This window comes from Pempheris klunzingeri, chromosome 3, assembly GCF_042242105.1.
Source record: "Pempheris klunzingeri isolate RE-2024b chromosome 3, fPemKlu1.hap1, whole genome shotgun sequence".
Lineage (NCBI taxonomy): Eukaryota > Metazoa > Chordata > Actinopteri > Acropomatiformes > Pempheridae > Pempheris > Pempheris klunzingeri.
In genome coordinates, this window is record NC_092014.1 from 2,643,612 (window position 1) to 2,670,820 (window position 27,209).

A 27,209-nucleotide genomic window follows, 5' to 3' on the forward strand; every position below is an offset into this window, starting at 1 on the left:
CTCGTCTTGAATTTGTACGTTTGGCCGGGTGACCTTATGAATCAGAATATATAAAAAAAAAAACTTGAGAAGTTTAAGTTCAAGAGCTACTAAACTAATTCCAGGTCTGAAATCATATGAAGAAAATTAAAATGACCAACTGTAGTCGACAGCAGACATGATTGAGGTTTATCAGCTCGTTCACTATCAGCATAAATAGCTTTTTATTGATATAGTAGCTTTCAAAAACAGGTTGCAAAGTGCTTTACAATGACAATAAGGTATAAAATGAGTAGATATAGGTGCATACAGTCAAGCCTGTCACCCATTATTGGAATGATATTGATGAGATAAGAAGGAACTCCTTGAAGCTCAACTGTGTTTTTCTGGAAAGAGGAAAAACATTTTTACTCTTTGTGCTGTAAAAGTTGAGCTTCCGGAGGATGTGTTTCGCTGCTCCTTCGCTTTTAAAACTCTTTTAAACATAGATTAGATAAAAAGAGAAAGATTCTGAAATTAGAAAGCTGATTTGTGATTATTGTTGTTATTGTTTGTGAAAATGTTGTGTTGTGGAGTCTTTGAGGACGATTTCTATCCAGTGCCAGAACTTTTCAGTACATTTCCATAAATTAAATTTTCAGTTTAATTTTTTTTTGCATCATTGCTCACCTTCCTAACATCAAAACTGACTTCAGCATAAACAGAAGGCACAATAACACATAGAAAAGATGTAGATATTTGTGTTTCCATTGCTGCATAACACACGAACATGTATGAAGGTGAACCAGCCAACATGGCCGACGGAGCAGATTCAGAGCAGCAAGATCTATGAAGTAAATATGCTTTTTATCCTGAGTACATTTCAGAGCCTGTAGTTTTTTTTTTCTTTCACTTTTACTTGAGTAAATAAGTCGACTCTTTACTTCTACTTGAGTAAAGAATGTGTGTGCTTTTGCCACCTCTGTTCACGTGTAAGATAAAGGCAAACACACACACACACACTAACAAATGCACACGTGAATGCATGATACGTAGACAGCAGAGCCCAACACACACAAAACTGAAGGAAAACAGTGAGTTTACAGGCTGACTAACGTCTAGAAATGAGTTTTCAGCAGCTGTATGAAACAAACTACACATTCAGGAGACCTGGTGCAAACCGCAAAACGCCTCTGGATGTAAAATAAGAGCTCTGAACAGATAAAAGGCCTAAATCTGATGAGCAGAGTGGCCGACAGAGAGAACAGGAGCTCAGCACATCTGCTATAAACGCATACATGCAAGGCTTTTGTGCATAAGTAGTAATATTTAGCCTTTTTTTGTGTGTTTTACAGGAAGCAGTTGAAGGAAGCTGTGCAGGAACAGATGTGATGATGTAAGAGGAAAAGCAAGCAGGTCAGAGATTGAAGATGTTTGTCTGTGTGTGTGTGTGTGTGTGTGTGTGTGTGTGTGTGTTTGTGTTCTGTGTATATGTATATGGGCTGCAGGCATGTGGTAGTCAGGGTGTGTTTGCACGAGGGCGTGTGAAGTGTGAATGTGAGTGTGAGTGCGTTTGCGTCTGTTGACAGCTAACGGAGGCGGGTCGTTTAAGGTGGAACCTGTTTGTCTGCTTCACGTCAGGTGTTCGCCCGCCTGCCCCGGCGCTCCTCTGCTCAGTCGCAGCCTGCAGAGCAAACAGCATGGACCAATAATTCAAACTCCTGGACTCGACTGGAACAGCTCGGAGGCTAAACGCCGGCCCTCGTGGACCCTGAGGTCAGTCTCATTTGTTGGTTTAGTTTTCTTGTCTCTTCCTTCCTCCTGGGTGCTGCCTGCTTCTTCTGTGTGACCTGTGTTTCAAGTTTCAGGTGCCATCACTTTCTGTCAAGTCTCAGCTCCTGTGAAACTGTTAAAAGCATTTGTTTCTTTTGCTACGGTTGTTTTTAATCAACTCTTAGTGCATCAAGTTCACCCAGCAGGCAGTGTGTGTCTATGAAAGGTCTTATAACACTCTTACTTTAATCACTTTTCACTTAGAGAGTCGTGCCGTTGATGGACACTCACGTCGTCCCACACCTTGATGTGCGAATCCTCTTTGGTTTTATTCTTTCTTAGAGAAACAGAACCAACAAACATCAACAATCATCTATACATGGTTGAAATACATGTCAGTTCATACAGTAACAGATCAGTATTCATCTCATGAGGTCACAAACAGTCCGTTTTTCCCAGTATTTATATCATTACAGTTATTATTACATCATTACAGTCTCCAGATCCTCTCTTCATGCCAATTTACAGATTACAGCTGATGCTGTTGCTCATGAGGAGCGTTTTGTCATCGAGCACCAGCTCTGTCGTGCGTCCAGTTTCTACTGACTGAACATTTTCGCTTTTATAACCGTAGGCGTGTGCGCATGCACTTTGGCTTGCCTGTGAAATGAGTAATGTGTAACTTTTCAAGTAGTAAATCAGCTGCTGCATTCGCTCAGATGTTGTATACACCTGTGTGTAATCTGGGCTAAATGCCAAAAACCTCACACTGAGTATTTTAAACATCAAAACTGCACTTTTTTAAAGGATATAGGACCGTTTTACTGCATCACACTGAGGGTTTTGATTGACTGAATATTGTCTTTGTTGTCTTTTCTTATAATATGTATCTCCCTGTGGACATTTTGTGGTTCGCAGTTGTCGTGTCCGAATAAAGTTAATCTGAACTGGTTCCAGTTTGACATCTTGAATAACTGACAACATGTATTTCTGAAAATTTGTCTCTATATTTCACAACAATCTGATTTAAAAGTGGTGAAAAAGATCCTTAAAATCCTGTCTAGCACTTTTTAATTCTTTAGTAAATGTCTCATGTGTGTATTAAGATAATCCAGTGATAGTTATTGCAGTGTTATTGTGGTCCTCACTGCCTGATCACATTAGATATTTGTTGGCACAGTGATGCTGTGTGAAGTGTTTTATCTTAATTTAAATACTTTTGCTCTGATGTGTGAAGTTGTAAAGACTGCATTTGGGTAGTGATGCAGAATAAAGCTCAGTTTCACTCCTTCAGTCCAGTACAGTGAATCCAGGAGTCTGGATTCGCTGGAGGTCTGCCAGTGTTCCTGTACTAGAAAGTGGTGGGTGTGGTCACTTCTCACTGTGTGTGCCGTCTAAAAGGAAACACCCAACAAGAGAGCACTTGTTCGCAGCACTCTTGATAAACCTGTTCGTGGTTTTGCTCAATTACGGCCCAAGAGCCTCGAGGCCAGAACTCAAATACCTGAGAGATGCACCTGTGGGTGTCACTGCATGCAATTAAAGTTTTATTAAATCTTTATAACGTAAAACTTATCACTCAGGGCATGTGCTCATGTAAGTATTTCACAGCACTTAGTGTTTAATTTGGTCTAAATTAACTGAGAAAAGATGTAAAATCAACATCAGCAGCAACATATTCTATGTTTTACATTTCTTGTTGCCTCCTTTTAAAGGTCTGCTGCTCTCTTTTTTCTTCTACATATTACATATTACTTTGCCTTAAAATTGCAGCTTGAACTTTGACCTCGCTGCTCTTCCGGCCCGTCACAGTCTGTGGTGCAAAATTTAAATATGGTCGGTGTTACATTTGTTACGTTGGAGTGACAACAAAATGTTTGTTTACTGTCAAAGTGCCGTCTTCTGTCTGTGCTCTTGTGATGTTATCTTGCATGATATATCTATTGGGACATAATAAATCAGTTTCTGGCAGTCTAAAAAGGTTAGCAGGGCGGGTACTGGAACGCACCGTGTCAACAGACTGGTGTTGGCCAGAGTGGTGCGTTCATGTGCGACTGTATGGGCTGGAAAAACGAGCTTCTTAGTTGGAGGTTAGAGCAAGAATACACAAATAAATCCTCAGCCTGTGGGAAACTCTGCAATCTTATAGGTTTTGTAGTTTCTACTACGATTCATAGTTCATATGTAAACCAGTCCCTAAAACACTCTGTATGGATCGTCAACTACTGCCGCGTCTTTTGTACACAAATTTCTTACGTAGTCGTCCTTTACCTCTGTGATTTAAGCTGATTCGAGAGCTGAAACTGTCGTATGATCAGAGTTGAATTCTCTTCGTTCTGTCTGCTTTGTTGAAGACCAACAAATGTTCCTGCTGTTTTAATTCTACAAGCTTTAATGTGCGACACGTGTAAAGAACTTCTATACATTATGTTCCCAAAACTAAAGCTGTTTACTGAACATTTTATTTTCTTCTGTAGGTTTTAGACCAAGAGGATTTTTCAATGCCACTGTGACAGAAACACGAGGATCATGGTACGAAACACCAAACATCTTGTTTTATTTCTGTTAAAATGTTGTACTGTAGTAGAAAATGTCTGCCATGTGTTGCTCCTCCTGTTGATGAATGCTTCTATTTTAAACACGTCTTTGTCTGCAGCCGACACATCGCAGGGGAAGGAGCCTTTCTGAGGCTTTGACCCTGGAGCGATCAGACGACGGAGGGCTGGTCGTTTCAAGCATCAACAACAGTGTCTCAGACAATCAGGGCCTGAGGGAAGGTGTGACTCTTGGCTTCCTACTTTTTCCTGCAGGGCTTTTTTATCTTTTGGAGCTTAAACAGTTGTTCCCCACAAGAACCACCTTACAAACTCAAGGAAACTACTGCACTACATTTGGCTCAATACACTGCAATACACACTGCCTTAGTTAAAATGATAAGATAAGACCTTTATTTGTCACATACACAGTTATACCCAGTATAATGCGCAGTGAAATGTTCTGAGTGCCTGTTCCAGACTGAAACAATAATAAAAATGAAAATAAAGTATAAAATAAACATACAAAGTGAAACAATGAGAGTAGAAACACAAAGAGAAATATATATATATATATGTACATAAAGATAGAGATAAATAAATAAATAAACTTAATATTACTTTATTTTACTGTGCTGTTTGCTTGTTTTTCTGGTCACTCAGCGTAAAAGGAAGTTTAAAAAGCTTTCTGAGAGGTTTACTTTGCTGATTAATCAGAATTTCATGTTGTGATCTTTTACATAAAACTTGAACTTAAAATACTTTTATTGCAACTAATTGATTTAGTTATATAAATATAATATCCAGCATATTTTCATGTCGTAAAGTTTTTTTTTTTCGTTTTTTATACACTTGACGACACAAACAGTAGGAATGCATCATACATACATTCATACATGCATACAGATATACCTACATCCACATTTAACTAAAAGGGATGTTAGTTCAGGTTTTGACAATTGAATTGAAATGGATTTTTTTTTTTTCAGGGGATGAAATTGTGGGGGCGGCAATCAATTTCGATCAACTATCGAAAGAGGAGGTGCTACAAGTACTGAAGCTGATGGAGCCGTTTGATGACAAAATCCAAGTCCTCACCAGGAAAAACCGAAGCAAGAGCCTCGAAAACCTTGACCAGTGTGTCAAGAGTCCTGAGATGGTAGGTGGAATACAGTTATTATTAATAATTAGTTAATCATTTCTATCCACAACAGACATTAGTGGAAATATGTCTGATGTCTGCAGGTTAAACAAAACCAAGAACTCTTATTTGACAGTTCTGTAATTTAAAGGGCATTCATTCTTTATCTTGATCTTAATCCCAACTGCTAAACAATAGTTACCAATCGAAACCTTCATATTATAGTTGCTTTCCAATCACCAAGTTGTTTATATTTCTAGATGCTGAAGGATTCCTACAACAAACTCTACAATGCCAAAATCAAGAAGTTCATGAGAAGTGACACACTTGGTGCTGAGCCAGCTGTCCCGGGCTCATCCAAGTCCAACCCAAAACAGGACACGGAGTTACCTCGTCTCGGAGTTGACTTTGGTCTTCTGAAAAACAAGACTTTGGACACCAGTGATGGTTCACAATCTGGTGACGATGGAGAATTGACATCTGGCAGCAATCTGAACCTTCCACCGTTGGGTCTCGGGCCAAGTGGAGCTGAGTCACCAAGACTGAAAATCAACGGTAGTCCACAGCCTAAAACTCCAGACGTCCATCTGTCTGCAACATTACCAGATGATCCAAATACTAACAATACGGCTGACATACAAATGCCAAACACTGATAGTCCATCTGTTGACTTATCTGTGCCGAATCTTGAAAGACCTCAAAATGGACTGGAAGGAACTCTTAAAACTCCAGAAATGGGTGTTGACGCGAAAGGCTCAGATGTGAATACTCCTGACATGGATGTAGACCTTAATGGGGGAAATATCCCTGATCCATCCTCTGACACTGGTGTTCCCAAAGTGAGCATTGAAGGAGCAAACAAAGAATTCAAAATGCCAAGATTCAAAGTGCCAGACCTGGGCCTCGCTGAACCATCTTTTAATGGTCCAGAATGTGAGGTCAAGACACCAGATGTAGGAACCCCAGATGTTCCTTCAGGTAAACTCAGTCTCAAGGCTTCCAAGAAACGGAAAAACCCCGATCTAAATGTGGATGATCCTTCCAGTTATGTCGAATTGCCCAAACTCAGGCTGTCTGGGAAATCCCCTGACTTAGACCTCGACATGCCGGGTGTTGATGTATCCAAACTTGATCGAAATCTAGGCGTGGATGTGGATGATCCATCTGGTAAACTCACTCTGCCAAAATTTGGGGTTTCAGGGAAAAGTGACGCTGATGTCAAAACACCTGCCGCCAGAGTCAAAACACCAAAGATAAAAGCTGGGGTTCATGCACCTGATGTAAATCTACCCAAAGCTGAACTTAAAGGACCCAATTTAGCCACTGACACCCCATCAGTTGACATTAAAGGTCCATCTGGAAAATACAAGACTCCTAAGTTTACAATGCCAAAATTTGATTTACCAGACATTGAAGCTCCAAGTTTTGGTGGAGATTTAGCAGGACCTGATCTAAAAGCTGGAATTGCAGACCCAAATGTTGACTTAAATATTGCAAGCCCATCTGGAAAACTCAAAATGCCAGGCTCTGGACTATCTGGGCCTAAAGTTGATCTCAAAGACCCAAAGCTAGACTTTAATACTCCTGATGTGGACATTAATATGCCCTCTGGTAAATTAGATGTTGATGCAGATGCTCCCTCTGGCAAATTTAAACTGCCAAAATTTAAGATCTTTGGCACGTTACCGAGGAAAAAAGATGTGGATATTAATGCAGGGATGAAAACACCTGAACTAAATCTGAAATCCCCAAAGATAAAAGGCATAGATGCTCCTGATATGAATGTACCAAACATGGATCTCAAATCTCCAAAGATAGATGCATCTATAAATAGACCAGATCTGCCATCAGGTGGTCTTGATGTAGATGTGTCCAAGCCAGACTTTGACATAGATGTCAAAGGCTCGAAGTCAAAGCTGAAAATGCCTGATGCTGATATTGAAAGGCCATCAGGAAAAATAAAGATGCCAAGCTTTACAATGCCAGATTTTGGACTGTCAGGACCAAAGCTGAAAGGACTAGATGGTGAGCTAAAGACTCCAGACTTTGATCTCTCAGCCCCCAAATTTAAAGGGGCTACTGGTTCCCCGGATTTGAATTTGCCTGAGATTGACATTAACAAGCCCAAACTAGATCTTTCTGGGCCAGATGCCAACTTAGATATGCCCTCAGGTAAATTCAAAATGCCAGCAATGAAGAAACCACAAATTGACTTGAATGCTCCTGACATGCATATTGATGCTCCTTCAAGCAAATTTCAAATGCCTAAGTTTAACCTTTCAGGGACATTGCCAAAGGGACCAAATCTGGATATAAACACAGACCTACAATCACCAGATCTTAGTCTGAAATCTCCAAAGATAAAGGGTGGAATTGATACTCCTGACTTGGACTTACCAGACATGAACTTTAAAACTCCAAAGTTAGATGCAAACGCTCCAAATGTCAACATCGGCTCACCCAAAGCAAAATTAAAGATGCCCAAATTAAAGATGCCTAAATTTAGTCTTCCAAGCCTAAAGGGACCTGAGATTGATGGCAATTTGGATGGTCCAGACATGGATATTAATGCGCCCAATGTCAATCTCAAAGGTCCCAAGGCTGATTTAGAAATGCCAGATGTTGATATTGCTGGTCCATCTGGAAAATTCAAAAAACCAAACTTGAACCTGCCTGATTTTGGCCTTTCTGGTCCGAAGTTAGATGGCCCTAACCTCAGTGGTGGAATAAATGCACCAGACATAAATATGCCCAAGGCTGATCTCAAAGGCCCCAAACTGGACCTCAGTACCCCAAAACTCAACTTAGACATGCCATCAGGTAGTCTGAAATCTCCAAGGATAAAGGGTGGAATTGATACTCCTGATTTGAACTTACCAGACACGGACCTCAAAGCTCCCAACTTAGATGTGAATGCTCCAGATGTCAACATTGGCTCACCAAAAGCAAAATTTAAAATGCCAAAATTGAAAATGCCTAAATTTAACTTCCCAAGCCTAAAAGGACCAGACATTGATGGAAACTTAAATGGCCCAGATGTAGACGTAAATGCTCCTGACATCAACCTCAGAGGTCCTAAAGCTGACTTGGATGTTGATATTGCTGGTCCATCGGGAAAATTCAAAAAACCAAACTTCAACCTGCCTGATTTTGGCCTCTCTGGTCCAAAGTTAGATGGCCCCAACTTGGACTTAAAATCACCCGACTTAGATATCTCTGGTCCCAGTGTCAGGGGTGGTTTAAATGCACCAGACTTAAATATGCCTAAGGTTGATCTCAGAGGTCCTGAACTGGACCTTAATAGCCCAAAGTTCAACTTAGACATGCCGTCAGGTAAACTGAGAAAGCCAGAGTTTGATGCTCCCAACTGGGATGTTAATGCTCCCTCGCACAAATTGAAAATGCCCAAATTCAATCTTTCAGGTACATTACCAAAAGGACCAAACGCAGGTCTGAAATCACCAGATCTGAGTCTGAAAACGCCAAAGATTAAAGGTGGAATTGATGCTCCTGAATTGGACATGCCTAATGTGGGCCTTGGAGCTCCAAATTTAGATGTAAACACTCCAGATGTCAACATTGGTTCGCCCAAAACAAAGCTGAAAATGCCAAAATTGAAAATGCCTAAATTTAACTTCCCAAGCCTAAAAGGACCAGACATTGATGGAAACTTAAATGGCCCAGATGTAGACGTAAATGCTCCTGACATCGACCTCAGAGGTCCTAAAGCTGACTTGGATGTTGATATTGCTGGTCCATCGGGAAAATTCAAAAAACCAAACTTCAACCTGCCTGATTTTGGCCTCTCTGGTCCAAAGTTAGATGGCCCCAACTTGGACTTAAAATCACCTGACTTAGATATCTCTGGTCCCAGTGTCAGGGGTGGTTTAAATGCACCAGACTTAAATATGCCTACGGTTGATCTCAGAGGTCCTGAACTGGACCTTAATAGCCCAAAGCTCAACTTAGACATGCCGTCAGGTAAACTGAAAAAGCCAGAGTTTGATGCTCCCAACTGGGATGTTAATGCTCCCTCGCACAAATTGAAAATGCCCAAATTCAATCTTTCAGGTACATTACCGAAAGGACCAAACGCAGGTCTGAAATCACCAGATCTGAGTCTGAAAACACCAAAGATTAAAGGTGGAATTGATGCTCCTGAATTGGACATGCCTAATGTGGGCCTTGGAGCTCCTAATTTAGATGTAAACACTCCAGATGTCAACATTGGTTCGCCCAAAACAAAGCTGAAAATGCCAAAATTGAAAATGCCTAAATTTAACTTCCCAAGCCTAAAAGGACCAGACATCGATGGAAACTTAAATGGCCCAGATGTAGACGTAAATGCTCCTGACATCGACCTCAGAGGTCCTAAAGCTGACTTGGATGTTGATATTGCTGGTCCATCGGGAAAATTCAAAAAGCCAAACTTCAACCTGCCTGATTTTGGCCTTTCTGGTCCAAAGTTAGATGGCCCCAACTTGGACTTAAAATCACCTGACCTGGATATCTCTGGTCCCAGTGTCAGGGGTGGTTTAAATGCACCAGACATAAAAACACCAAAGATTAAAGGTGGAATTGATGCTCCTGAATTGGACATGCCTAATGTGGGTCTTGAAGCTCCTAAATTTGATGTAAACAGTCCAGATGTCAACATTGGTTCACCCAAAACAAAGCTGAAAATGCCAAAATTGAAAATGCCTAAATTTAACTTTCCAAGCTTGAAAGGACCAGAAATTGACGGAAACTTAAATGGCCCAGATGTAGACCTAAATGCTCCTGATATCAACCTCAGAGGTCCTAAAGCTGACTTAAAATCTGACCTAGATGTCTCTGGTCCTAACCTCAGGGGTTCATTGCCAGAGGGACCGAATTCAGATCTGAAATTCCCAGATTTTAAGCTGAAAGCACCAAAAATAAAGGGTGGTATTGATGCCCCTGATTTGGACTTGCCTAATATGGATTTAAAATCTCCCAAGTTAGATACGAACACTCCAGATGCCAACATTGGGTCACCCAAAGCAACGCTGAAAATGCCAAAATTCAAGATGCCTAAATTTAGTTTACCAAACCTAAAAGGGCCTGAGCTTGATGGTAATTTGGATGGCCGAGACGTTGACTTCAATGCGCCCAACGTCAGCCTCAAGGGGTCCAAACCTGCCTTTGAGATGCCAGATGTTGATTTTGGCAGCCCATCAGGAAAAATGCCCCATTTGAAAATGCCTGATGTGGGGTTCTCTAGTCCAAACTTAGATGGCCCAAACTTTGACTTCGACTCACCAAATCTTAATGCCAATTTACCGAAAGGACCAAAATTGGACATAAATTCAGGCCTGAAATCTTCAGATTTGAATCTAAAAGCTCCGACCCTTAAAGGTGGGATTGACGTCTCCAAGCCTGATCTGAATATCCCAAATGTAGATGGTCCAAAAGGAAAATTAGACATGCCAAGTTTAAATGCACCAGACCTCAGTCTCTCTGTGCCCAAGGCAAAAACACCAGACATGAATCTTTCAGGACCTAAACTGAAAGGCTCTGGCAGGAATATGCCAGATTTGGATTTGCCTAAAGGAGTCAAAGGAGGAATAAAAGGTCCGGACATTGACACGAATGTCCCTTCAGGAAGCTTCAAGGGTCCTCATACTGATCTTGATTTGGCTGCGAGAAAATTCAAACTCCCTTCTTTTAAGCTCCCTCAGTTTGGAGGCCCAGATCTTAACGGGGAAGCGTCTGATATTGACTTTGGTGCATCTCTGAGACCATCAAACATTTCTCCTCCGAATGCCAAACTGAACATAAAATCGCCAGAGGTGAAGGGGAATATCACGGGTCCAATGGTTAGTGCTCCAAACACGGACGTCGGCATGCCAAAGGTTGCAATGCCGAATCCACAGCTGCATCGTAAATCTCCAGATGTTAACATTGACGACCCCTCGCTAAACATCAGAAAACCTTCTAAGAAGAATCGCAGGTCAGGCATCACAGGGGTCAGCATGAAAATGCCCGTCCTGGACGTAGATGAAGACGTCAGGCTTCGTCGCGCTGACAGAAAGTCCCCAAGGGCCAAAGTAAGGTCCAGCTACCCGGCGGTGGATGCTGGTTTAGACAACCATATTGATTTCGACCGTTCGGATCTCAACATTGATGATTTCACAGGAAGGGATCATGTGCTTAGAGCCAGAGGTTCAAAACTGGACATCCGGGCGTCCCTCAACCACGGCCAGGTGACCCCCCCCTCTGGTGCTAACCCTGACCCCAAACATACCAGACAAATTCCTCCTGGTGACGCTGATATATATGCGAAACCTCGGAAAACAACGCAGCCGGTAGCTAAGGCACGTTTGCCACACGTTTCCCAAGATTCAGGAGTAAAAGTGCCTGACAGTACAGACGGATACTACGTCACTGTCTTTCCTGATCAGGCACAAAGTCGACAAAAAACGCCAAACCGTAAATACAACACACTCGGGGGGCTTGACTTCAAAACAGAAAACGTAAACCTTGAAGTTCCAGCTGAAAATGACCTCAAAGGGTCAACTTTCTTTTTCTCAAACCTCATATAGGATTCAAACTACTCCCAATATTTCTTTTAGTGTGCTTTTTATATTGAGTTTATTTATTGTGACTTGTATTGCTGTTTTTTTTATTGCATTTTATTTATGTCACTTGTAATGATGCAGCCTACATTACAAATAAACATGTTGCACTTGTTTTATACATACATCTAAACTTTTCACGTTTTGTAAATATGTTTGGACTTTAAAATACTTTATTTTATTATTTTCATGTTAATTTTCTCTCCAGTTTATTTGTGACGTTGAATGTTAAGGAGGAAAATGTATGGATTTTAGGGTGCTATTACAAAATCAAATGATGTTAAGTTTTTGATATATTATCTGCTGAGTGTTAAAGTATGTTAATATTATAGTTTGTGTGTACTTTTTAAACACCCACTTTATTTCATATTCATTGGAGATGTACATAATTGAGTTTGTATCATTTTTGTGCCAACATTTTTGAGCAACAATATATAATAAAAAAATAAATATATATATATATTTAAGATTACCACATAAACAGAACTATAAACTGTTAAAACTGCTTACAATGGACATGCTTTATACCATTTTGTTATTAATGTATAAAAATAAATAAAGTATTTGTTTCTAATTCATGCTGTACCACTTTATTGAAAGAGAAGTAGGTCATCCACAATAAGATGAAATAGGAAACAAAAATGATTCATCACATGTAGCCAGTTTTCAATATAGATTTAAAAAATATATGTATATATATTGTACAAAAACAGACATCTGACAACATTTAAGTTCAGAATTCAAAGGCAGACAAAGAGGGATATTATTACTATATATTATTATATTATATATTTTTATATTATATTATATTATATTATATTATATTATATTATATTATATTATATTATATTATATTATACTAACGTTACTTTCTACATAATTTAAAGTATTTAGGCCTGAAAACCCACATTTTAATTGAAATTGAACCACGTGATTGGTGTCTGCCGTCTGTTGTTGGGTGACGTCACTGAACTGCGCCCGCTGAACTGCGTCATCAGGACGCGCCAGCACTCCACACGGAAACACCACCGCGACCTTTCATGCAGCAGCAGCGAGCAGCGTTGGTCTGCTTCTATAATGTTTGTGTTTCTAACTGTTTAGGTTATTTAAAGTGAGTCTCTGTGTGTGTGGAAGGAAGAAGAGCAGGAATGTTTCGCTGTTCTCTGGTTGTTTGTGGCAGAGGAGTCGCCAAAAGGGTGAGTGACGTTTAACCTGCTGCCACACTGTCACTTCTATATGGATTAGTTATTGATTGTCAATGAATGAAATCAATAAATGATCCTAACTAGTGGCGCCTGTAAGCGACGCTGACTGTGTGTACAACATGTTGTAGCTTTAGCTTTAACACGGTGATGAGCTCACAGCCAATAGAGACGCTGATAATCGATATTAATCAATAAAAGTCTTAGAGTGTAATGATAATCTGAAACCTGAGGTCTTTGAACAAGAGCCTGCATGTTTTTATAGTTTGATGAAGATTAAAAATAAAACCTGAAATACAAAATCTCCTTATTAGCTGTATTTACAGATGAATCTGTTATTTTTCTAATTGATTTCTCGTTTTATTAATTTATTTTTCCCCTTTAAATAATTGGAAGTGATACACAGTCACAGTTCAGTGCCAGACAAGTAAGATTTAGTGGTTAAAATATCCAAAAGTAGTGAAACAGATGCAGGTGGCGTCCTCAGATTATAAGAATATTTAATTTATAATTCATACAACAGAGAAAAGGAGGTATTTTTCTTAATAAAGTACTTTTGATAACCAGTCACTGAATCAATGGTTAAAACATTTGATAGTTACAGCTTGTAACATGTTGTATGTATAGTTTCTGTACAGTGTGTGTGTGTGTGTCTATGCTGTCAGACTTGAGCTGTAATAATACTCCTATAATTTATCCAGTATATCAGATGTCACATCACATATCATTGTGTTTCCGTCCTCTCGTCCTCAGTTCGCCTCGTCGTTCTCCAGTGAGAGCGCTCTGCCCCCAAATCTGCTGCTGCCTTCAAACCTCGTGGATCCCGCCAGACTGAGTGAGTCCAAACTTGTGGATTAAATCTGAATCTGTCAGCTGTGTTCTGATTCACCCTCATGTTATACCAACATCCACCATCTTTAAATTAAGCATCAAACAGTCTGTTTTTCCTGAAGGCTACTGGTTGTAGGACATTGTTAATTCAATCAAAATGTTCCTTCCACATCCCCCTTTTGCTCATCAGTAATCATGCACCCCCACCTTTAACCATAATTAGGCACCCTTGGGGACAACTGAAACTTCAATCCAATCCAACTTCATTCATAAAACACATTTAAAAGCAAAGTGCTGCAACCAGAACAGCAAAAAACTACGAGACAACACAATAAATTCAACAGTTTAAAAGACAACACGGTGATAAGACAACAGGACGATGATGAGAATAAAAAGCAAAGGTATAAAAACATTAAATAACGGGCAGTGAACATGCAGAGGCAACTTGTTCCAGAGTTTCAGGGCTCCAACTGCTAAAGCAGGACTGTGAGATAAGTTTGGTGTGAAGAGCTCCCACAGCAGGTGGTGGATCTCCTGCACACCACCCTAAAGTGATCTCTGATAACACTGACTGTGAGGCGTCGTCCTCCGTCCTGCAGAGCGCCCCCGGCCTCCCGCAGACTGCTCCCTGCCCCTCCTGAGGAAGTGTGACGCCGTCGTTCCTGCTCACCTGAGCCCCGTGTCGGCGTGGGTGGACACTCTGGAGAGGCGGGACGGCGAGCCGCTGGGTTTGGCTCAGCTTCACCCGGACGTCTTCGCGGTGCCTCCGAGGTAAAGCTGAGCTCATGTTTTCATCGGTTCTGTCCAAACATCAGCAGGTTTGAGGTTGTGTTTCATCTTACGTCCTGCTAGACACCGACTGAAGTCTGTAAATCCAGTCGCAAAGAGGAACGTTTGGTTTGATCAGCTGTTTGTTTTCTCTCCTCTCAGGCTCGATATTCTCCATCACGTTGAAACATGGCAGAGAAACTATAAAAGAATAGTAAGTTACAGATTCACTCATTTTCTAATGTTTGTCCTGTTTTTATTTTATGACAAGCTGTTCGTTTTCAAGACGGATAAATAAGGATGTGATTTTCATGGATTGATGGACTGATTTTAAAAGTCACATTTTATCAGTCAAACCTTATTTCTTACATTTGTAAAGACAGAAACGGTCATTTAATTCAACTGTGACAGTTTTAGCAGCAGATTCTGTCATAATATTCTTATGAAAGACTAAAAAAACATCTGTTACTTTAACAGCAGCTAAATATAGTTTAGCTCCTGAATTAATCATTGAGTGATTTTTGTATCACAGTTTATTTACCCTGGCTTTATATAACATCTTATAATTAATAATAAGGTCTGACTAGAGCAGGTGGTTTAACCCTCGTATGGTGTTCAGGTTTGTGGACCCGATTTCATCCGTTTTCATGTTCTTCATCAAAAGAAAAACTATACAATTATTCTTTTTTTCAAACTCAGACTCATCAATATGAGCCAAGGCCAATGAGTCTGAGTTTGAAAAAATAATTAATCGTGTCACAGACCCACAGACCTGAACACCATACAAGGGTTAAATGGTTCAATGTTAAAACAAACTATGTTTTTCTAACAGCAGACATGACGGCACATTTTAGGCCGGAGGAGGTCACATGATCAACAAATCCTCCAAATCTAAACTGTGTTTTCTCACTTGGGACAAATATTTCTGTTGAGAAGACACTAAAAGGTACGTTTTGCATAACATGTGACTCTAAAACCAAGAATACTTGGGCTTGGTATTAAGAAACGACACCGTGGGACAGTTTAGGAAGAGCCTTTCCATAAACGCCAACCGAAGATGATCAGTTCGTACGAGCAGTGAGAATCGTGGCTGATGTTCGCTTCTTAACGAGCAGTTGTTGTTTCGCTCTCTCAGAGCCACGCCAACACAAAGATCAGGTCAGAGGTCAGAGGCGGCGGCAGGAAACCGTGGCGACAGAAAGGAAGCGGAAGAGCACGACACGGAAGCATCCGATCACCGATATGGAAAGGAGGTGACTCTGACTCTTTTATTGATTCTTCTGATTTACATGTTTGTGTCTTAATCTTAACGTTTCTCTCTTACAGGAAGAACAAAAAAGAACATTTTATTTGGCATTTTGAGAATAAAGTCCAACTTTTGGTGTTTGTGACAAAAGAGAAAATAAATCAGAGGAAGATTAATTTCAAGAATAAAGTTAAATATTCTTTATTGTCACAAACTCTGAACTCTTCCGTAGTTTCATCATTAGACACGAACGTGTTTCCTTCCTTCAGTCGTTGGTTCGTTGGTCTCGAGTGATTTGTGGGATGTGAAGCGGAGGAAGTGTCACAGCTGCCGTGTTTCCTCTCAGGTGGGGTGTCCCACGGACCCAGAGGGCCGACCAGTTACTACTACATGTTACCCATGAAGGTTCGAGTGCAGGGACTCAAAGTGGCTCTGAGCTCCAAGCTGGCTCAGGTAAGCAGGTCACACAGTGCTCACATAGTCTGAACACTTTCACCACAGTGTGAATTCTGAATTGACTATTTTCCACATGACTTTTAAATACTTTACCTTTAAGTCCTGAAAAGTTGATTTCTCTGTTTCTTAATCTGTAGATCTACTTTATGAACTGAGGAAATATTATCACTTGTTCAGTCCAAAGATGTCAGTTTATGATCAGATATTATTTAAGAACGTACTTGATGCCACAGTCGTCTGTATTTTATACATTTACTGTCACACTTCTGGGTGTTTTGGTGCCGAGCTGCCGTCTGGGGAAGGTTACACACTGCTCGGTTAACAGCAGCAGAAAGTCTTGATATTTTAGCAGCCTGTGAATGTCGACCTTTTTTCCAGGACTACCTTTACATCGTGGACTCTCTGAACATCCCCACACCGGACTCTCAGTACCTGGTGGACCTCATCAAGCACAGACGCTGGGGAGAGTCTGTGCTAATAGTCGACGTGTGAGTATCATCACTAAGGATTAGTTTGTGCTGCTGTTCACCGTTCAAGCAGCGCTGACGACGCTCTTTCTGCTTTCAGGGGTGAAGAGTTTCCTGAAAACATCCTTCAGGCGACAGAAAGTCTGAAGACGGTGAACATTATTCCGGCCATCGGTGAGTTCAGCTCAGCGCTTCTGTTTCTGTGGTGGTTTTATTGTTGTGAAGCTCCTTTGCTCTCATTTCTCTGGGCTGACAGTCCTGTATCACTTTTACTTCACAAAAATAACAAGAAGTTTTCCTTCAAGTGTAACTTTGGGTTTGAAACTACTGGGAGATATGGAACGTTTCCAGTAGTTCACCTCAGCCGTGACTGTGTGTTAAATTAGAATTAACCCTTTAAAACATCAAACTAGACGACTGAAGCAGCAGCAGACCAGCTACCTCCAGGTTCTGTTCTCTAAAATCCCTGTTTTAGTGAATGGAGTCTGGTGTGTGTGCAGAGAGCGATATAACGGCTGTTTGTGGTTAAACCAAAAGGATCTTCCAGGTCTCTCTCTGTAGGGATCCTTTCCATGATGCTGTCACACACTGTGATCAGGAGCAGCTGAGGTGATCTACTGGACCGATTCCAAAACCAATATATGTAAAAATAGGACCCAGGTTTAAAAATACTAGTTATCTAATTATTTGTTTTCACTGATTTCTTGATTCCAAAAAGAGCTGCGATACTATTTTAAACATTTTCAGCTACATCAACCTTCAAGCAGGTCGTAAAATAAAGTAATTCAGTCTTTTAGGTCTTGCAAAAGGAGTGTTGAGCCTTTTACCTTCCACAGAGGTGATCAGAATCTGTTTTGTCTTGTCTCCGTCAGGTCTGAACGTCCACAGCATGCTCAAACACGAAGCGGTCGTCCTCACCCTGGACACGGTCAAGTTTCTGGAAGAGAAGCTGCTGTGGCACGACCAGCGTTACACACCTCTGCACCCGTTCAGACTGCCCTACTCAGACCTGTAGTATGTTCACTGACTGCAGCGACACAAATGTTTTCTCTGTGTTTATTATGTTTAACAAACAAAAATACAATAAATAAATAATGCCAGCGATTTAAAAAAAGAACTAAAGAGTAAAGTCTTTATTAAAAGTATCTAAAAAGGCACGTGGAAAGGCCTAAAATCGATAAGTGAATCTGTGTGGAAGGAGGCCGTTGGCCAGGTCGTTCCTGACCTCCCACCGCAGCGCCGAGCGCTTCTTCTCTGTTGGCACGACGTAGGTGTTCGGTGTGAACACTCTCCGAGGTTTAGGCTGCAACACAGAGCGACAAAGGACGTAAACCTACGTCAACACTAATGTGGATCTGTGTTGAAGAGAAGTTTTACTCTTTTTACGTAAGTGGCTAAAAGAAAAATGCTCAGTTTTTGCTGCTGCACTGTCGGGATTCAGGCCGGACAAGTATGAACAAGAAGCTTTTCTGTCTTTTAAAGTTGTCTAAACACACATTTGGAGTTTAAATGGTGCTGATCACAGTATACAGGCAGAGCTGTTGACATCTGTCATTAGCTTTTCTCTGCATTAACCCATAAGGACCCACAGGTGTCACAAACCTTTTAAATATTCTGGAAATGTCCCTTTACAGATTTCATCCTTGAATTTACCTCCAGAAGTCCCTCAGTGACAGATACTGAACTTCCTGGTTCAGTCATGTGACCCAGTGACCGTTTCCTAAATGTTTGGTCTGTCTGATTAAAACCTGTGAGACAACCAGCTGATTTTAAATAGTTTGTGTTATTAAAAGGTGAGTTTCAAACAGTTTAGTAGCTCTAATCTGTAATTTTACTTCAAGGAGAAAAGTGTCTGGGTTCTTATCTAAACTAAACTAGTCTCTCAGCAGACTCTTTGTCAATAACTGTTCCTGATCAGTAACACATGAAGCGTAGAGAAAGACAGGCGGCGACAGTGTGTTTAAGCAGGTAAGAGGAAGTACATTAGACATGATTGGACTTCCTGTAGTGGTTCTAAAGCTACTGCAGAAGGTGTTTTAGCTCTTAGACTTCAATACCAAACAACCATTCAGCATGGGACAGATATCTCATGTCCTGCTGTTACATGTGGGAGGAAAAAAACATGTAGGAAACTGATATTTAGAGAATATTTGGGAAAATACTTACTGGTGGAGCTTGATATGCAAGTTGTTCCTAGAAAGAAAAACAAAACTTGTCACTTTCATGCAACATTTCCAGAAACTGCAGCTAGAAACTACATTTTTATGGTATGAATTAAAGCACAGACACAATAAATCAGTGCCTCATTCAGCCAAGAGTCCAAACTGAAAGATGTGTGGAAAAATTCTATCATATTCATTATATATCTCTTCCTCGTACCCTGATCTCCCAGCGGAGGGATCTCCGGTCCTTCTCTCCTGGAAGCTTAAACATTTCCCAGAGCTGCTTATACTGGAAATACCTGCAGAGACCAGAACAGCACACTTAACAAGCCACCATCACACCTGTATGAGTCCAACAGGAACCAGAACATTTTAGTATGTTGTCACAGGTTCTGAGTGACGGCTCGCCAACGATTTTCTTTTCAGCACAACCTCACCTGTGTGATTCTACAAGTATTTATTTATTCTGACAGAATATATGGACACACTGGATGTAAAAGTGCAAAAGAAACACAAAATCCGAGCAGGAACTAGTTGGATCTTTGGAGGAGCGGGGGTCTGCGCGGACACCTCCTCTCGTTCGTCTTCACGCGCAGCATCCACTTCATCCTCTGAAAGGAGTCTTCCTCACAATCAGAACGTTCTTCCCCAGATTCAGCATCTTCTAACTCGTAGAAGAGCTGTAGTGCGCGACTTCGGCTCTTCATAAATTTAGTCTTAATAGGCCGATCGACAAAATTCAAACACCTGTAAAAAGTTTGAAGTGTCCGCTTTCCTACAGTCTTTGAACTGAGCACCTGCGTGCTTGTGTCACAGCTTTACGTTTTCAAACGTGTGACATGTGACTTTGACGCCGTGTGGCGGTCCTAGACTCTGAAGGGTTAAACTTACTTGGCCACTGGATCCGACTTCTTTATGGCTTTATGCTGACTCATCACTGGTCGGATGACTGAAACACATAAAAAGAAAAGCCTTTCTAATATAAAACAGCTCCAGTGTCATAAAACAACAGTGTTACTTGGTGCATCAGGTTACTTACAGGATTTGGGTTTGGGCCTGATGTCTCCGTCACTTTGAGCTCGAGTCTGTGCAAAATGAAACAACAGTAAAAGTGACGAACCAAGACGTCCAAGATCGTTACAGAAAGATAAAATATAAAAGAAAGAAGTAAACACACGTGTAAAAATAAATGTAAGGCATATAATTATCAAAACAGGATACAGAAGCAATAAAAGGTCTAAAAACAGTGTGACGACCTTCACTTTCACTAACAACACCTTCAAAAGGCTTCATCCATTAACATGAAGACTCAGGAATCAAAACCACAAGCTGTCAAAAAGCAGTAAGGCTAAATAAACTCCCAGACGCTCGACCACAACACGGTGCAAACTACATTACCCACCATGCCTCTAATGTAGGATTCAAAGGCGCTCATGGAGATGCCCCCCGTCTCTGAGCTCCGGGTGTCGCTCTGACCGTCTTCACTCTCAAAGTCGCGTCGGGCCGACGTGGATAAGTGGAGCTCCGCCAGTCGATCTTCCAGGCAGCTCGACGTCTCTGTGAACGGACGAGAGGTTACGAGAGGTGAACACAGACCAGGACACCTTCAGCTCTTCGGCCTGCTGCTGAACTAACGCTGAACTCTTTGATTGTTTCAGTGCTGATTAAAGATCTCAGAGGGGCGTTCTCGGTCCAAACACGGCCTTCTGATGCCATGACTTTTCCAAAACATTCAAGGATTTTACTACTTCCATGACTTTTTAAGGTTTTCTGTGACCGTGGGAACCCTGTAACTGCTTTTTGTTTCCAAATGAGAACATTTAAAACAGGTGAAGATCTTACAATGTTGGTACTAAAGCAGTGATTGACAGCTTTCCACCTGACGGAGCTACTGATGGAGTAGTGCTAAACCTGTCTTTTGTTCCAAACTCCACAGCTCGGTTGACGTTTCCCAGACGACCCTGCAAACATCTGGCGGCCCAGGAGGCTCTAACTGATTGAGCTTCCTCATTTGAAATGGCGACACACGTCTCGTTTGATTCTGTGTTCTCCTCTTCCCACCATTCGTCGACGCTCAACAAGTCCAACGTATAAACAGCAAAACGGTCCATTTTGTATAAATATACAAGGTTTTGCTCCAGTTCAGGAGTTCTGGTGTCATTCAGGGAGGAGGAAGTACTTTTAGCCTTTTAAAAATAAAACCTCCCATCCTGATTGTGACATTTGGTATAAATGCTGGTAACAGAAAAGCGTTTACCCTTCCTCCGTCTCAGGTTTCCTTCCCACTCCTCACACATCTCGTCGTACGTCATCTGGCTGAAATCCACTTTGGAGTCGATGAACTTGATCTCTTTGTTGCTCGAAGACTCGTCTGGATCCTCCGACTCCACTTTGTCTTCTTCTCTCTCCACCTTTCTCTTGTTTTCCTCTTCTTCAACATCAACACTCCCGCCCTCCAAATGCTTTCCAGGTAATATTTTATCTTCAGCCACAGCAGTGAGACGGCGTTCCTCAGACGCTTTAAATGTAACCTCATCTTCATCGTCTTCTGGTTTCACATCCACCTCTTCATTGCCTCCACAGTACACCTCCAGTGGGCGACTCTCCATGTAGTCCGGCTCTGCGGGTTCAATGTCGAACCCGCCGAAGCTGCAGAGTGAGCGCTCGTCCTCTTCGTCGTCGTCTTCGTCATCTCTCGTCTCAGACAGATCTCCCCGGCTGTCCTGGTCGAACTCTGTTATGGTGTGGTCGTCTCTGTAGTCGCCTCCCTCCTGCTCCTCTGGTCTGTAGGTGCCGTAGCCGGAGGTCATCAGACTCGGAGCCGGACTGTCACAGCTGCTGCTGCAGCTTTCTTCATCATCCTCATCCTCATCCTCATTGTCTTTACTTCCACCTTCCAACAAACTCTTGCTCATCATGTCGTCCTTCTCGTTCAGCTCGGGCTTTTCCCTCTCTGAAGCCTCCTGGTGGGAGTCCTCCGCCTCGCCGACAGGCTCGGCGTCGTCCTCGCCGACCAACCTCTCGATCTCCACCTTTTCCTCCTCCTCCTCTTCCTCATCCTGCCGACGCTCTCCGTCAGACCAAAAAGAGGAGTTGAGAGAATCCTTGTCGTCGTCGCTCTGAGCGCTGTACATTTTATACATGGTGGCGACTCACACTCCTGCTGAGGTGTGTGATCTGTGGAGGCAGAGGGCTTAAGGAGAGCTAAGAGGATTATAACGATGACCAGGAGCTTCAGCCTCGTCTGCTCAAACAGCTCCAACTGCCGGGGACCGAAGGGATTAGATCTCCTTTTATTTGATTTGATTGATGTTATTTTACCCCACAAACGGATCTTAGAGAAGAGCGACAGGAGACATGCGGACGCAGTAGTAACATAAGAGTGAGTTACCTCTGAATTTAGCCCGTCTGTCTTCTCATTGTGTTTTTATGCTGCTTGCAGCAAAAATAACTTATTTTTGTGGACCAATAAAGATCTGAAGTTAGTTTTTAACATGAAACTTGTTCAATGAAATGAATAAATTGCTACTTTGAGACTCAAAAACCAAAAAAAAATGCAAATAACTTTTTATATATTTTCAGCAAAGTTGCAGTTAAAATAAGACTAAAATTGTGGATCTTTACCTTTACAACATTCAGTCAGTGTGATCATTTAAATCTCTTCTTAAAAGTGAACTTTTTGGCTATAAAATAAAGACCTTTTTGGTTCTCTATAAGCTTCTCTCTCATGTTATTCTGTTTGTCACTGGGTCTGAAGATGAAGACTCTTCTTTCTACTTAACCAGTAAATAACACAGCATCAACATACAGCTGGATGTTTTACTCTGAGATCAGGATTAAATAATCTACACACAGAACATGTTTTCATGGAGAAGCCGATGACGGACGGTTGAATATTTGAGTTTTAATATCTTCGGTGCTGTGATACCACTTGAAAGTTGTTTACTTTCACTTTAAACCATCTTTTTAAATCAGGGAGAAAGTTGAACTGAATGTTCACTTGATTTTACTTTAATTGTCTCTTTATTTTTTGTTTTATGACACAAGAACTTTTACTTTTCATGCTGGGCCACTGAATTTATTTTGTTACCTACAATGTTATATTTGATATTATACTTATTAGATGTTCATTTACTGCTTTGTTTGCTTTGTGTTTAGAAAAGTGAATAAAGATTATTATTAATATTAACGAAGATAACGAAGATCTACCTTACCTGAGTCTTCGCTGTAAACAGACTCATCACAGACGAGAGATTGTCCTTTGTGCTTCCTGTTGGAGGAAAAAAAAAAAAAATACAGGTCATATATTCGATATGATATTTAGAAAAGAGCATCGCAACTCGCTTCAGTTATTTCCTGCTGTCATTTCTACATACGACAGTTTAAACTGAGGACCTTTGGATTTAGTTGACTGCTGTCAGACAAATAAAACTCAACTTCTGAGTTTATTATCAATTAACAGAAAATTTGACGAGCTATCGACACTAAAAATGATAATTGGTTGCAGCCAAACTGTAATTTGTAATCGGTCTGTTTAGTATGTCTCTTTCTCTGTTTCTACATTTACGTCGTACAGTTCTATTAACCTTTACCCGACCTTAACTCACAGTTAAATTTCAGTTGCTGGTCAGAATTTGTTTGGTTTTAAATCGCAGTCCTGAGAGGACTGAGCTCTTCTTTTCATAGATGGAATGACAAAATTAACATTTAGCTTGTAGCTGGACGGATCAGTTCAGTCCACTGTGTGTCTGAGGACACGAGTCTCACCTCAGGACTTTCCTCCTGATGAAGCGTCTGTCCCGGGTGTCAGGACTGGATGTGTAGCTGTCAGTGAGCGGCGGGCCGAGGGTGTCGTCAGGATCCGGCTCCGGCTCCGGCTCCACCCGCAGCCTGCTGGGAACTCCTGGAGGCAGCTGGAGCTTCGGACCCACCGAGTGCTGAGCATATGTGTCGCGGTGTCCCTGCTGCCGGCGCCCAGAGTCTCTGTTCTGACAGGTGGTGAACACCTGCGTCACATCGAACACAGAACGAATCAATCATGTGCTTCTGATACTATTAAAGCTTTGACTGTTTCCACATATGTCTGTTTGTCTTCATTTTTATTTTGGCAATAAAACAAACCTCCCCACAAATGAAAATGCACCAAACTCTGCAAATCCTCACATTTTAGGGGCTGAGGGCAGATCATTTCAACCAACTAATCGATTAACTGACTAATCATTTCAACTCTAATTCTCAAGAAAATAGACGTGAAGCCTAAATAATAGTTTCAGGTCATGATCACGCCTGTGAGACACGAGCATGCAGACAGATACGTAGATTAAAATGAGAGCAAAAGTGTTGTTAGACTGTAGTTTAGTCTCTTTTATGCTGCTTGGAGCTGATGTATGTTTAAAATCTGATTATCAGAACCTAAAATGTTTTTCCTGTACAACATGTAGACACACCCCCTGCTCCTGTTCAGACGTATTTGTCCAGGGATGATTCCTGAGAGAAAAAAAGTCCTCGCTCTTGTTTGTGGACACTAAAATTTGAGTTATCAATGATATCTGAGATTACTTAGAGTCACACACACCAGATATTTTAGCCATAGACTGTAATAAAGACGTGGACGTCTGAACAGTCGATGCTGAAGAGCCTTAGACCTGCGTTCTCTCTAATGTCCAGCAGGGGGCGACTCCACTGGCTCCAAACAGGAAGTCTGATTGGATGGAAGTCAATGAGCCGACTTTTCTCCTGATCTATCAGCTCAGTGAACATTTTCCTGATGAGTTTCTGCTCTCAGTCTCTAGTTTACAGTCTTCTTCAGCACAGCAGGACGTTCATATAGTAAATCATGGTCCATTTAGAGGAAAATACACCAGGAAGAGGGGTTCTTAAGCTGTGTTCACGGAACAAACGTCACTTCTGGCTCCAAAAAAACCAAGATGACAACGGCGGCTCACAAACCAATGGGTGACATCGGCTTCTCATATATAATCTGTGTGTTTAGCGCAGCCGATTTCTAGATGAGGTGTCATGTTGACTAACTTTGGCCCGTGATCAGCAGGAACATAAACACAATCTGGTGTATAATGTGTGTTAAACACTTACATGTCTGTCGTGGTTCGCTTGTCCAGCTTGTAAGAAAAACTCTTCAGCCGACTGCTCAAAGTAGCACCGACCAACTGTGATGATGAAAAACATAGAATTCACCACGTTTGAATGAAAAAAATCTTAAAGTGAAATCTTAAGTGTTAAGAGAAAAGTGTTATTAAAAATAGGCCCGACCTTTCTCTTTGGTGTAGGCAGGAGGACTCGGCTGAGATTTGGCCGCCTGAGATTTGGTGGAGTTTATCTGAGTGGGCGAGGCCAAGCTTTTCCAGTCTCCATGTCGAATCAGTTCATCGAGATCTGAAAGAAGACCAGTTAAAACATGTGAATCTCCACCGTCAGAGGAATTTCTCCTCCGTTTCCTCTATCTTGTCTTGAGAAGTAATCATCAAAGTGAAATCAATGTTCATTTTATACACAATAGAAACATTTCAAGTCCCAAATAAGCCAGAAGAGATATGATGAAGGGGAAAATAGAGGGAGGACAGATGTTTCTGACCTTGCTTGAATTCACGCAGCCTGTGTTTTGGTATGTTCTTGTAGCCCAGGATCTCCAGCTGTTCTTGAATTTCTTCTTCTGAGAAATCCAGCTTGTCCATAATATTTCAGTCAAGCAGGTTGCTTAAAAACATCACAATATATGAACGTAAAACATGTGACTTTCCAGACGTTGTTAGAGGTCAGGGCTTATTTATGGAGCAAAGAGATTATTATTTTTTATGCCTTTTAATGTCTTGATGTTGGAAATAAGTGCTCCAAGCTATTGGAAAATGATTTTTCCATTAAAATATTTATAGAAAATAACACACACACATATATATACACATCTAAAAATATATATTGATTTGGACATATAGCCTCACATTACATAAAAGCCACTGAAACAAAACCATGAGTTTTCCATACCATTATTTATAAAAAATAAAAGAAGCAGGCAAAATCCAACATAAAGACTTGTGTCCTATGTGGCCTGACAATTCTTTTATTAAACTATTTAGTAAAATCAATAAATTGCTAATTGAGTCAGCAATAAAGTCTGGAAGTATCACTGGTTTATTAAACAGTAGCTTAGTGATGGTCCCTAAATCAGAGGTTAGGAGCGAGGCTCTGGAGGAGAGCTGACCGCCCTGCTGCTGCCAACACTGGGCCAAACTGAGGAGGAAGACGCCGCTGGGTCCGGAGTGAATGTTTTGCCAAATAAAATGAGTTGAGGACGCTCTTGTACAAGCCGAATTTACCAGTAAACTAAATCAACCCTTCCCTAAAAAAAGTTTTGTTAATACTTCTGGTTTAATAGTTGATAATAAACAAGCCAACCCTAAAGTAGGAATTTTTTGAAGAGAGTTCGGCATTTCTCTCACATACAAAGATGTACGGAAGCGAGCTAAGCTAGCAGGTAGCTATCAAACAAGCTACAAATATAAACAACGTGAACTTGTAAGAGACGTTTAATGGGGTTGTTTCTCACCTGCACGGCGGTCGGTTCGCTGTTATAACGCAACCATCACGGTAACTTCACCGGTTTATTAGCACCAGTCGTGTTTTATTGTTTACAGGTTCGGTCGCAGCACCAAGACAACAGCCGTTAACGAGCTTTGAAAACGACGCCTGCTCATCGACACTTCCGGTTTTCTTCTTCTTCGTCGGTATTCTTTGTTCGTTTGTTGGCGATCTGGTGCATCAGCGCCTCCGCTCGGCGGGAGTGTGACAGGAGCCAGTCAGTAAAAGCATGGAAGAAGAAAAATATAAGGAAGTACTGTATTATATTTAGCTGATAATACCTCTGTAATTTAACTGTTACTTATAATAATAATAATAATAATAATAATAATAATAATAATAATAATACTGTAGAAGATGAAGAAGAAGAAGAAAAATTAGTAATATTAATATTATTATTATTATTATTATTATTAATATAAAAGTATATATAATCACCTGAAGTACTCCTTAACAAGTAAAAGTCCTGAAACTAAAATGTT

The 27,209-nt window shown here is 41.1% G+C and overlaps 3 protein-coding genes across 3 annotated transcripts; 2 read left to right on the forward strand and 1 right to left on the reverse strand.

Moving 5' to 3' along the window:
• The first annotated feature begins 1,684 nt into the window (after positions 1–1,684).
• On the forward strand, positions 1,685–10,290 carry LOC139198989 (neuroblast differentiation-associated protein AHNAK). The gene is made up of 7 exons (XM_070827986.1): positions 1,685–1,734; positions 4,209–4,263; positions 4,388–4,508; positions 5,255–5,424; positions 5,667–6,573; positions 7,273–10,065; positions 10,256–10,290. Exons 2-7 carry the CDS (start codon positions 4,261–4,263, stop codon positions 10,288–10,290), a joined length of 4,029 nt encoding a protein of 1,342 aa, XP_070684087.1. The 5' UTR covers positions 1,685–1,734; positions 4,209–4,260.
• A 2,743-nt stretch (positions 10,291–13,033) lies between these two features.
• On the forward strand, positions 13,034–18,088 carry mrpl4 (mitochondrial ribosomal protein L4). Its single transcript, XM_070856605.1, has 9 exons — positions 13,034–13,198; positions 13,958–14,039; positions 14,635–14,806; positions 14,966–15,017; positions 15,939–16,056; positions 16,396–16,502; positions 16,884–16,993; positions 17,073–17,146; positions 17,845–18,088. Exons 1-9 carry the CDS (start codon positions 13,151–13,153, stop codon positions 17,985–17,987), a joined length of 906 nt encoding a protein of 301 aa, XP_070712706.1. The 5' UTR covers positions 13,034–13,150; the 3' UTR covers positions 17,988–18,088.
• Positions 18,032–26,827, reverse strand: hyls1 (HYLS1 centriolar and ciliogenesis associated). The gene is made up of 12 exons (XM_070856602.1): positions 26,696–26,827; positions 25,727–25,848; positions 25,405–25,527; positions 25,228–25,301; positions 23,902–24,140; positions 23,349–23,404; positions 20,537–20,691; positions 20,174–20,219; positions 20,026–20,083; positions 19,352–19,433; positions 19,139–19,165; positions 18,032–18,275 (listed from the first exon to the last, which is right to left on the reverse strand). The coding sequence occupies exons 2-12, from the start codon at positions 25,824–25,826 to the stop codon at positions 18,141–18,143; spliced, it is 1,095 nt and encodes a 364-aa protein (XP_070712703.1). The 5' UTR covers positions 25,827–25,848; positions 26,696–26,827; the 3' UTR covers positions 18,032–18,140.
• Between the last annotated feature and the right edge of the window lie 382 nt (positions 26,828–27,209).

Excerpts from the sequence above, each read along its gene's own strand:
- hyls1 (XM_070856602.1), bottom strand. The coding sequence starts at position 25,826 with ATGGACAAGCTGGATTTCTCAGAAGAAGAAATTCAAGAACAGCTGGAG. Across the intron at positions 24,141-25,227 it reads AAGCGAACCACGACAGACAT|GTGTTCACCACCTGTCAGAA; the intron begins GTAAGTGTTTAA and ends GATGTGACGCAG. Across the intron at positions 19,166-19,351 it reads CCCTCCGCTGGGAGATCAGG|GAACAACTTGCATATCAAGC; the intron begins GTACGAGGAAGA and ends TTTTCTTTCTAG.
- mrpl4 (XM_070856605.1), top strand. The coding sequence starts at position 13,151 with ATGTTTCGCTGTTCTCTGGTTGTTTGTGGCAGAGGAGTCGCCAAAAGG. Across the intron at positions 14,807-14,965 it reads GTCTTCGCGGTGCCTCCGAG|GCTCGATATTCTCCATCACG; the intron begins GTAAAGCTGAGC and ends CTCTCCTCTCAG. Across the intron at positions 16,057-16,395 it reads ATCACCGATATGGAAAGGAG|GTGGGGTGTCCCACGGACCC; the intron begins GTGACTCTGACT and ends GTTTCCTCTCAG.
- LOC139198989 (XM_070827986.1), top strand. Across the intron at positions 4,509-5,254 it reads CAATCAGGGCCTGAGGGAAG|GGGATGAAATTGTGGGGGCG; the intron begins GTGTGACTCTTG and ends TTTTTTTTTCAG. Across the intron at positions 10,066-10,255 it reads CAGTCCAGATGTCAACATTG|GGGTTCATTGCCAGAGGGAC; the intron begins GTTCACCCAAAA and ends TCCTAACCTCAG.